The sequence below is a fragment of the Anser anser genome (assembly GCF_964211835.1).
Source record: "Anser anser genome assembly, chromosome: 3".
In the NCBI taxonomy this organism is placed as follows: domain Eukaryota; kingdom Metazoa; phylum Chordata; class Aves; order Anseriformes; family Anatidae; genus Anser; species Anser anser.
The window spans coordinates 13,517,605-13,529,690 of record NC_139722.1 but is presented as its reverse complement, the minus strand read 5'-3'; the positions used below and the strand labels follow the sequence as shown (position 1 = coordinate 13,529,690).

Here is a 12,086-nt window from a genome sequence, read left to right as displayed (position 1 = left end):
AACTTCACTTACAACAGCAAACAGAGCTCAACACACTTAAGTCAAAATAGCATCCTCACAAGACAAAGGTGGACAATGTAGACACACTCCACCCCTTGTCCCTTCATATCACAACAAAAAATCCTCACAGTTCAGTGGGGAAAAGACGAAGAGATGTAAACATTCATCTCCAGACCAAGAGACTAAGTATTAAGATTTGAAATTCTGCAGTGAGCACTTCCAAGGTACAAATCTAGCAAGCCTAACAGACTGCAAAAAAGAATCCAAGATCCTAGCCTAGCCTATTCTCAAGCCTGAGCTGCTTCTGCAGCATATGCACGTTGTCCTGCAAAATGTGTTCACTCAGCCTCAGCAGACTCACATTAAAATCAGTTAAAGTAGAGGACGTTCTGCAAATGGAGGTTTCCGCACCAGCTCTTCCTCTTGTAAAGCATTTAATTAATACTCAAAATACCCATTTTGGTTGATCTGTGCTAACTATTCCAGCCATGAAAGGTTCATGTCCATGGCATGCTTTACAAAACCTGCACATTAGAATAGAACCATAGCATTAGCATGCTAATGTAAATACTGCCTTCAGCAATATAAAATATAAATATTCCCCTACATACAGTAAATTTCAATAGCTTTACCTCCAATGCTTCTTCATAACAGTTCAATTATTCATTTCCCCATACACCAAAGTTTACAGAAATAGGAGAATTCTACCTGCATAACTAATAAGTGAGTGGGAAATATTAATTCACAGCTTACTAACCTGTGACAAAATTTCAGACATCAAAGCAAAAGGATACCAAGTTATGCTCAAGTGAGCGATGCCCCACAGGAACTTAATTGACAAAACATCTGTTAGCTTCAAAGTAAAATTTCACTGAAGACACCCTTATTTTTAGTACCCATAATTGTATTATTCACTGATTGTAATTGTATTATTCACTGCCTTAACCTGGTCATTAAAGTAGCAGGCCCATTTTACGTCTTTCTTTCCTCTAAGACTTCAGCATTTTATTTATTTATTTTTCAATTTTCTCTGAAATTATTTTCTAAATTTCACAGGAACACCACTAGCCAACTAGACGGGAAATTTCAGCTCTTCACCAAATGAACAAAGAGCAATATGATGCTCTGAACTCTGATGCTCTCTATATATGAGCATATATATATATATATTTTCTGGTGTATTGCGCTTAGTTCATTTGGTTCAGAGCATCATATATAGACGCTTATACATATATATGCTTATATATATATATATATGAGCATCTATATATGATGCTCTGAACCAAATGAACTAAGCCCAATACACCAGAATTTTTACTCCTCTGAAAAGTAAACAGCAATATAATAGCCTAGGTCTGGTGACTTTTTTTGAGGGGTGGGGAGGGGGAAACAATTAACAGTTCTTGTTAATCAACATTGTGTTTTTTTGTTTAGTTGGTTTAATTGTTTTTAACAAATCATTTTTGTTACTTGCACTAACTAAAGGTTTTTGCTTCGTATTTTAAATGTTATATAGAGAACACTAGTTTCTCTCTCTGGTTGCTTCAGGACTCTTAACTTATTCTGAGGATTAACTGAGGAAAAACAAACAAACAACTCAAAACAATTTTTTCCCTTCCAAGTTTTCAATTGCATTTGAGAAAATCATTTTTAAAAATAAACCTCCTTCAGTAGAGTGTGTGCTGGTATAGTTCAACCATTATCAGAAAAACTCTGGTAGTGATTTATTGATTTTACTAAATGGAACTTTAACCATCATTACAATATTTTCTGCACAAATAAAGAATTGTGTCATCTGAAAAGCCATTCCTTCGTGTACCTAGAACAGCAACATTTACCATAACTCTCTGCTATCCTGAATAAACCTCTGATAAACTAAGTTTCTTAAAGATTATTGAAGATCTCATTTAATAGGATAACTTTAATTGTATCCTTTAATTATGACTTCAGTATGGTATTATAGCTTGGGGATTTTGAGGGAAATTATTTTCTTATAGCAGCTAAAAAAAAAGGACGGAATTTAACTTTATGTAAAAAAGACTCCGCCAACAAATGGTAAATTATCAAGATAATGTAAAAAAAACAGCTAAAATACTAAAATATAGCTCCAAACAGTCTAACCCAGGGACAAGAAGGCAAAGCTAACTGTTTTTGTTTTTAAATAAGCCACAGAACAGTGATAAATTAAAACACCTGCAACATAGTTTTTGTCTGTTTTGTTTTTAATGACAGTTAGCCAAGGTGCAAGGGTCAAAACATGCAGAAACCATACTCTTAACACACCTTATGAGTTAATAGTCTTGTGAAGAATCACAGAATCATAGAACTGTTCAGGTTGGAAAAGACCTCTAAGATCATCTAGCCCAACCTTTAACCTAGGACTAAAGCCCACCACTAAACCATGCTACCAAGTTCTACATCTACACATTTCTTGAAGACCTCCAGGGATGGTGACTCAGCCACTTCCCTGGGCAGCCTATGCCAACGCTGCACAACCCTTTCAGTAAAGAATTTTTTCCTAATATCCAACCTAAACCTCCCTGGTGCAACTTGAGGCCACTTCGCCTCGTCTTATCACTTGGTGCTTGGGAGAAGAGCCCAATCCCCACCTCGCTAAAAGGAAACAGATGTTAACATTAAAATCTGTTATTGTTAAAGAAAACCTGCACAGGCTGACTACATAAAAGGTTACCTAAAGGTTTTGTACTTACACAAAACGAGGTGGAACAAACTCTACTTATTAGACAAAACATCAAGTCTTAGCTTTCCTTTTCATCTTTCACTTTCTAGTACTCCCATCAGAAAGCAGGAATTTAAATATTTTTACATATGCATCCATGTATACTGTACATTCCTGTTTTGTGTCTTGAAATGTGTTTTTTGTGGTTTTTTTTCCATTTTTGTACAACACCTCTATCATGAACCTGTCTACATCAAAACTCCTGTCCAGTTCAGATAAATTAAAACATAGATGAGAAACTACAGAAAGGATTCAGCTCAAGATTATAACCTTCTGGTGTCACTGGATGTCTACGGTCTCACTAAGTCTATTACTGTCATTGCAAACTAGAAAGTAATTCAGCCTTAAGCAGAGACAATGGATTACATTCAGCTACTTAAACACAGGCTTTGATGACTGTCTGCGATACATGGCAGTAATTAAGATACCTGCCTAACACTCAAAGATCTGACAAGAGGACCTAGACTTTTTGGGTCAGTAGCTAAAGGACAGGAAAGATGCCTTAGGACATCTCAAATTGTTGGTATCTGTAATTAAGTAAGTGAATCAAGCACCTAATGGCTGGTTAGTTGCATTATTCTCTGTGCCTCATTGATTAAATTGCCAGCAGCAGTTTACACAGTACAAGCATGGAGTTCCACCTTGAGATCTTCTCTTCCACAGCACAAGAGTTCGGTGACACTAAATGAACTTAATGAATAAAATACCTTCAAGAATTACAGCTACCTCTTTCTATGAGCATTCTAATTTAGTTGATACAGAATTAAAACCAGTATATTTACTAAGCCACAAAACAGAGCTCCAGTTAATCTCATGCATATAAATGTGTGTATATATAAAGATTTATGTATCATAACTATTTGAAACTGCAACTATTTTTGCCCTGAAGTTCCACAGATTCCAGGTGGAACATTTCCCTGAGTACACTACAGAAGTAAAACATTCCCTTATCATTGCTAATCAGCAATGATAACAGCAATGATAAGGATGCATGACACACCAATTTAACGTACGCGAGTATTTAAAAAGATTCCAGATCCATTGCATGGGTCCAAAAAGAAAAGATGCTAATTCTCAGTTAGTAGGAACTTTTTTTTTCTTTTAAGCAGCATTTAAGAAAAAAATTCCTATAATTTCTAGAGAAGAGTATCTTCAAATCATTTCTGCTCTCCTATCAAAACTTCCTTTCCAAGGAAATTTGAAACTATTAATTTATCTTGTGCTACTGTGACAGTATACAGTAATTAAACTTTCACACTCAGATATGTAAAAGATAATGATTTTATTTATAATGGACATAACGTGTGTTTTAAGTATTAAGCAGATCAAGCACAAAGTCAGAGCTCATTTAGAAGGCAAGATTTACAGCAGTTATTGTTTTTACTGCTTATATAAAACACAGCATCTCACAACTAAGAACTATATTTTAATCTAATAATGTTAGCAATAATATTTTGAAGTGCTTTTAATGAGTCAAGACCTTATTTTTTCTCACTGAGATAGTTTGAGCAGCACAAGATGAATTGTTGAGGCACTTGAAGCACACTACAAAGAGAACAAATGGTAAGCATGGAGGAAACTTAATAAGCAAAATATTCTGCTACATTGGAGTCATTGTAGCTTCAAAAGGATAATTTCTCCAGTGGTTCCACTGAGTTCCATCACAAGTGACAAGCTGGGTGCTTTGGTCACAAAGTACATACTAGTGTAAACGCATTAGTTCCTACAGAATAATTACATGCATCTTTACTGTAGCAGTCAGGAATTTCCTACAAAGACTTACTTAAATCAATATGACAGCTATGTTATGTGACACATTTGCACATAACTTGTGAAGATACGTAGCCAGCTGCTATCAAGATTCCTGCAAGTTTCATGAGGAAAAAAAAGGTTTGGAAAAAAAAGAAAGAACCTTAAAACAACAAAGATAAATGAGTTTAGACATTAATAGGGAGTTCTTCCTCTACATCCAAAAAAAAAAAAAAGAATAATTGAAAAGTATAACCAGCAGGTGATGTGGGCTGGTATCCCAGGAAAATGGCAGTGGCAACTAACGATCAGTATGAGAAGAGGCAGAAAAAAGATCTCTAAAGCTATTATAAAAAAGGTTGATCGATTAACAGATAGGTATTTTCAAAGTAACAGAGAAAGGGATGTCCAAAAACATATACCTTAATTAACCTTAGTTAAAAGGAAAATTATGTTTTGAGCACTAATTTGAAAAGTTATCGGTAAGTAAGAAAGAAGAACATTTGTGAAGTCCTTGAGAAAAGGATGTTTTAAGTCAAAACGTAATTAAAGAAAGGAGTAAAAAGAAAGGGCAAAAAGATGTTATAGTTTGAAATTGTGTGCGAGACAATGAAGGTAAGAAAAAGGAAGAATTACCTGACGTGCAACTACAGCGATTGCAGTTATGGGATTCAGTTACGTCAGAGACAGAGTTTTTGAACATACTGCACTTCTAACATTTCATATGTCTATAAAAAAGGTAAGTTTATACAGTGCCTAAATATTATTGGCTATGTTTCCTCTTGTATCATTGCAAACTACTGTAAGAAATGAAAGAAGCTATAATTCCCATATAAATCAACTGGGAGAAGACAATAAGTTAAAATTAGCAAATACACAGAACTCATTTCATAGTGTAACATTTTGACTAGAAAACAAAGCTGTATTACAAAAAACAACAAAAACTCTCAATGCTGCACCATACACATTTGCCCAGTCTGTGTGCAGACTTCCAACTGTAGACAACTAACCACAACAAAGAGGAAAAAAACCAGAAGAATGTATATTGGATGAAATAAGAGTGAATAATTTTCTAAATGCAAATTCCTCACTATAGTTAAAATTGCTTCAGATATATAAATTGAACTGATAATGAAGCTAATTAGTGAGTTTACTCAAGACTGATAAAACCTTAAGTGTATTTCTGAATTCATTTATATGCACATACAATTGTTCTGTCACAACAAACATTTGATAGTACTAGAGCATATTAAAGATGATGTGTGACAGATTTGTCATGTTACAATTTGTTAAAATATGCGTCCATGCCCTAATCAAAAGGCTCCACAATTTTATTAACATTTATTTGACAATCTTGCTCTCAGATAAATGTATTTACCAATTCCCAGAAAATAAAATGTGTTCATGCTAATAAACAGACCTCTTCTTCATGGCAATGATTCTAGATATCTAGATACATAAGGTAAAGGTTTACCTCACTTACTCTGAATGCTGTTTTCAGTGCTGTTTCACTTTCCTGCCTGTTTTGTTACTTTTATATATATATGGAAATATGTATATGTATGCGTTTACATATACATTTTTATGAAACATGCATGTATGTATACACAAAAATATGCAAACACAAAATACATACATACACAGAACTTATGTTCCCATTCCAATAACATGGCAGGGACTTATTTATTATTTAGCTACACGGTGTTCAATACACCAAATGAAAAGACTAACATGTTCCATCTACAGCTATCATTGGTAAAAACTCCTTTAATGGAACAATGACAATAAATGGGCTGCAATTTAAATATTCTGCTCAAAAAGCCAAGCTATACAACATGAACCTACTTCCTACTCTTCCTACCTTCTTCCTACTCTTCTCTACTCTTCTTCCTACTTTAAGGTTAACATTTCTCCCCTCCCACCCTGAGATTTGTTTATCATCTACAGGAAAACTTGAACAGAAAAGATTAAAGGGAAAAATAAAGGGTCTAAACTACATTAAATACCTATTTTTTCAAAATAACTTTTTAATTAAACTTAGAATTTCCAACTCTGTAGAGACTGAAAGAGACGTTCGTTTCTTTCAGAAACAGTAAATAGCGTCATCTTTGAAGAGAAAAATTTAGCCCCAATCGTACATGTACAAAATTAGATTTCTTAAAATTATAAACATGAAAAGTAAAAAAAAATAGTAAACCTTTTCCTTCCCCCTGCGCCTCTATTCTCCACAAAGCTCTAAGTGTTGATGTACCTTCTAATCTTGCACATAATAATTATTTCACCCGCAATACCTGAAAGTCAAAAAATGGTGAAGACACCATATACACCATGATGCACAGTAAAAAAAAGTTTAACTCAAGATGTTTTTGAATTAAATGCATAGCCCAGGATAATTTTCAAATGTTTTGCTTCTCCCCCCCCCCCCATGTTACTGCGAAGATTGCCTGAGAAGAAGCAACAAAAATCAGAACAGACTATGCAAAAATATATAAGCAAAGGTAAACCTAAAATAATCTAAGACTGGAAATTAGTAGCCTTTAATTAGTAGCCTTTAATGCTGCATATTTTTTGTATTAAACAGGTAGATGATGCTCACACTCAGATTCAGCTCTTCAACATAATACAAAACACAATTGTTATTACTTTAAAAACTCTTTAAAGCTTACCTCTGTATCCTTACTGATCAGCGAAGAAGGTATGGAGGTATTTACATTCTCATCTGCTTCTGAAGGAAGCAACTGGTAATTCACAGCTTGATAAAGAATCTACAGAGACAGAATAAATATAATCCCTTACCAGACAAATAATCATTAAGAATTATAATTCCAATGTCATAGGAAAGTCAAGAAATTCTGATGCAAAAACTTCCACGACAGAAAAACAAGAAGTGAGGGGATAGAGGAGGCAGGGAGAAGAAGAAAACATTTATTTAACATCCTCTCACTCTTGTAGTCCTTAGGCAAAATGACCTTCCCTTCTGTGTTTTTTGTGCAACATTTTTCCGCACAATGTAAGAATTGTATTTTTTTGTTTGATTGATTGTTATAGTTGTTTTGTTTGTTTGTTTTAAACTACCTATAAGTTTCTGTACAATGTCAGCTAAGAATTTCCATGAAAAATACTCATTATTGGAACTATGCCTCTAAGGTGGTGGGCAAGTGGAGAGAAAAGTGTCACATGAACAGAATTTCTGCAGGTCACAGACTAATGAAGTTCCACAAAAGACAGTTACAGTCTTTTAGTATCACCTGTTTACCATGAACTTCTGATAAAGATTTTTTGCATTTATCTACCTACATACATGGAATGGTTTGGATTGCAAGGGACCTGAAAGATCATCTTATTCCAACCTTCCTGCCATGGGCAGGGACACCTCCCACTGGATCAAGTTGCTCAGTAAGACACGTACATTGGACAGAACACAAGGTCATTAATGACGAGTGCTGAAAAAATTGTAATTTGCTTTTGGAGAAAGTAATTGCAGAATAAACTGATTATGCATTCTTTGATGGAAATCATGACTTGGGCTTGGCTTCCTTGGGCGAGTACCAAATAAATTATCACTGAATGTTTGTGACAAATCCTATTGCACTAACAGAGAAACCTCAGCAAGCAATTCAGTATCAAGTTTTGTGAATAAAGAAGAGAAAATCTTTTCCCTTGGAAAAGTACGATGCAAGAGGGTAATAATCAGTGGTTGAGCAGCTGTACTGCATTACAACTAACAGGAAAAGAGGCTTTTAGAAGGAACAAGACAGCAATACAGGGGCAATGAACTGAGAGAAAGTTTAACACATTTTTACTTTATACAGCACCAGAAGTTTATGTAACTTCAAATTCTAATTCTGCGTATAGGTACATAAGAGAGGGAAACAAGCTTTTATTTCTATATTGTACAGGTATCAATTCTGGAAAGAGTCCACTTGTATTGAAACGAGTAATTATACCTACCTGTTTCAAACTGGAGTGCTTACATGATGAAAAAAAATAAATAGTAAAAAACAAGTAGATAAAATTAAATAGTTCACAGGAGCTAGACTTCATTTCAAACTGTTTGTAGCATTTAATTCTGACATTATCCTGTTACTGAGGCTGCAAAGACTGCCTTTATGTTTCCCATATTTCTCATGTGCTCTGCTACACCAGAAATTTTGTAAAGAAAAAGGATATGCACTTGGAGTTACCTTTATTAGACTGCATAAGTGCTGTATCTATTACTACCCTCTCCTCCGTGTCTGGAGATACAGAACACGAGCCCTTTAAGATTTTTATATTGTACAGAGAAAGCTGTCTAAGAGTTCAAAGTGATTTAAGAAAAATTCGGACTTAGACATAGCATGTAGGCCAAACTACAACTAAACTGAACAGAAATGTAACTTTTTGATAACCTGAATTACTGCACTGCAGTTTCAAAATAAGACCTTTAAATAGGTTTGCTATGTCACCTTGCCATAACTTGCACTTAAACGTCACAGTAATCATTCTCATGGACATAATATGATCTGATGAGCATTTAAGAGCTGATTCTGCTAAGAGTCATTCATTGCAAGGTTCATAAAGATGGCTCAGACAAAAACGGTGTTATATTTGTTAGAATTATCAAATGGTTGAAATCAGTGAGAAAAGAATTTCATCACATATTTGGTAGTGATCATAAAAAATAAGAATAGATGTTTAATGAACTTTTAATTGGACATTTAATTAAGTTAGATTATACGGTATAAACAGGTGACAGAACCTGGAAAACTTCAGAAAAAAGATTTAAATCTATTTGCAAATAGAACGTTTAACAAGGCAATAAATTAAGACATTAAAAGTACTAAAGATGGATATAATTGCACTTCTACTTGAGCAGCCATCATATAAAAACGGTTAAAAAAGACCTTGTGCTGAATTACAACAGCAAAAGTAGAAAAATGAGTAGTAAAAGTATAAACTTGCTGGGGCTGGAGGTGTCAGGCAGACAAATTTAAGGAAACAAAAATTAGAAGAATTCCCCTTTAAAGTGTTGGTAAGCATTGAACTGCATGAAAGAAGTTTCAGAAATACCTACCTGGGTTTGCAATGAGCTGCTAACTCCCAGCAATGCCTCTATGGCATTTGGGGGACAGTGTGTCAGAGCAAAAGCCATGAGTTCCTGACGCATACGCAAGTCATGGAAGCCTTCTGATTGCCCAAGCTGACTGCATACTTCCCAGCTTTTAGAATAACCTACAAGAGAACACAAAACTTACTTCTCAGTTAAGCAAGCCTCACAAGTGACAGGAGGAACCCACATAATTCTTACTGGATGAGACAAGAGCGTGGCATGTGGCATTACTGCCAACACAGCCCCTGAGAAAGGGGCCATAAAAGCTCCATAAAATAGATGTAACTCAACTTTAGACTGAAATATGTAGAAGATTCATTGCCACCATATTGTAGATATCACTATAATAGGAATCTGTAAGCCTACATGCTATATTTTTACATACTACAATAAAAAAATCAGAATGTACTTCAGTGCATAATATTAAATACATTACAGGAGTGGCTTTAATATACATACAATTACTTGATACATTAAAAGAACCTCAATTCATCTGTTTCCACACATAATCTCAATCCTGAGGCAGAAAAAAGAGCCAGAGAAGCAAAACCCATGCTCCTTAGCATCTTGACATAAAAGTGTCATTTAATTTCATTCATAACCTCACATATAAGACTTACATAAATAGCACAAATATTTTAAGAGCTTTGATAGAAGTCTATCTAAAAGACCTGCACATTAGCCTACTTTGAATACTTTAATGAAGATTCATTGGAGGGCAAGTTTTGGTGACTCCTGACAACCTCCAACCAATCGCACGCCCCTGTGGCAGCAATGAGCCATTTGAATGCTGCCCTACCGACTTTCAGTGGTACTGTCTGGGTCTACCACAGTGACCGCAGGTAACAGGCAATCGGGTTTCTGTGATATTTAGTAAGAAACATAAGTCAGCACTTACCACTACAGCCAATTATACTATAAGCCTATTTTGGATGGAACACTAAGAGCCATATTCCTACCCAGCTGCCTAACAAACTTTTATTTCTTGTCATTATTTCAAGAGATAATGAAGTGGGATAGTAACTGCACAGTAAGATTTTATAGTATATGAATGAACTTTTGCAAGCTGAAACACAAGGATATTGAAATACATTTCCATACAGAAGTTTACAGAAAGGCATGACTGTGTATAAATGATACTGAATGCATACATACCAATATACATGTTTAATTTCAATGGCGTTTCGTGTGACCGTTCACAAAAACATAATACCAGAACATAGCAAGTAAGGGACTTAAACAACAAGACAAATTATAATTTTTCCCATATGACTTACATAAAAAAACTTATCAACTTCATGTATAAAACTTGTAACTCTGTTTTCTTACAAGAAAAAAAGCATTGAAAAGACAATTAAAAATGGAATCCCTGATGGGATATATTTTTGAGCTTCTGGCACAAAAAATAAGGGATTATCTGAATCACATTATGTTATATTGCTTGAGAGATCTCAGTAAAACAAATTTTAAAAGACAGTGCTGTTCCAGAAGATACTGTGGCTGATTTTGTAGGTCCATGACATACATGGGAGCATGGGAGTTACCGTATTACATACCACATGCCTTCTACACCTGACATACTGCTGATTTGCACAATGAAGTTGATTTTTGAATGAAATGGACCAGTTTGAAGTGACATACTTCAGAATGAGCTGAGAGTCAGAACTCAGATTTCCAACCACCATCACCCCATGTAGTCCCCATTTATTTACTTCACCTGCAGTCATGAGCTCTTGGCAATGCATACTAGCTGCTTTGTAGTCCTGGAAACTGAGAGCTTGTTCCACTAAAAGGATTAAAACTTGACCTTTTCTCTCCGTCTGGTCATCTCCTGTACAAAAAATTGAACATTTTTATTAGTTGGAACAAATAATCAACATAAGCTTCTTACTTTATTTCTTAAGAAAATTATATGCCACAACATGAAAACATCACCTTCTGGAAATAAAATTATCATTTTATTTTTCCTAAAAATGAAACAACAGATAAATATTTAAAAATAGGAAAAGAAAAGTGGCATTATAGGTGGCTAAAGAAATTACATAACATGTTAAGTCTAGGTTAAAAAGGAGTTTAAAAGAAAAGAAAATGCAGTCTTATTTATGTGACAGCCAACAGACTAAACAGATAAAAACTGATATTAAAACGAGGGATGTATAGAACCAAATACTGACTTTTTTGTGTGTGAATTGCAATAGAAAAAGAATATTATATTTAATATTCTTTTATATTATATTTATATTATATTTAATATAAATATATTTCTATTAAATCTAAATATATTTCTATTATATTTAATATAAAAGAAAATTATATTTATAATTATACTGCTACACTAAGCAAAGCCCCTAACTTAAACTGCCACTTCATGTGGACAAAGATTCCTAAGATGTGAAAGACATTAGCATTTAAAATCCCTTCCCTGCTAAATTTAGAGAGTAGAACTGAAACTACTTTCTCACATCATACATGGATCTTGATCACCAGATCCCCTGGACAATGTCTACT

General features: G+C 34.4%; 1 protein-coding gene across 3 annotated transcripts in view; it reads right to left on the bottom strand.

Annotated features, from left to right (window-relative positions):
- Nucleotides 1-12,086, bottom strand: part of NBAS (NBAS subunit of NRZ tethering complex) — a 191,295-nt gene that overhangs the window by 108,615 nt on the left and 70,594 nt on the right. For all 3 annotated transcript variants that reach the window (XM_083828261.1, XM_083828259.1, XM_083828260.1), the window contains exons 33-35: nt 11,296-11,409; nt 9,543-9,700; nt 7,156-7,254 (exon numbers count right to left, since the gene is read on the bottom strand). In XM_083828261.1, coding sequence (XP_083684387.1) covers nt 7,156-7,254; nt 9,543-9,700; nt 11,296-11,409 — 371 coding nt within the window. The remainder of the gene's footprint in view (nt 1-7,155; nt 7,255-9,542; nt 9,701-11,295; nt 11,410-12,086) is intronic.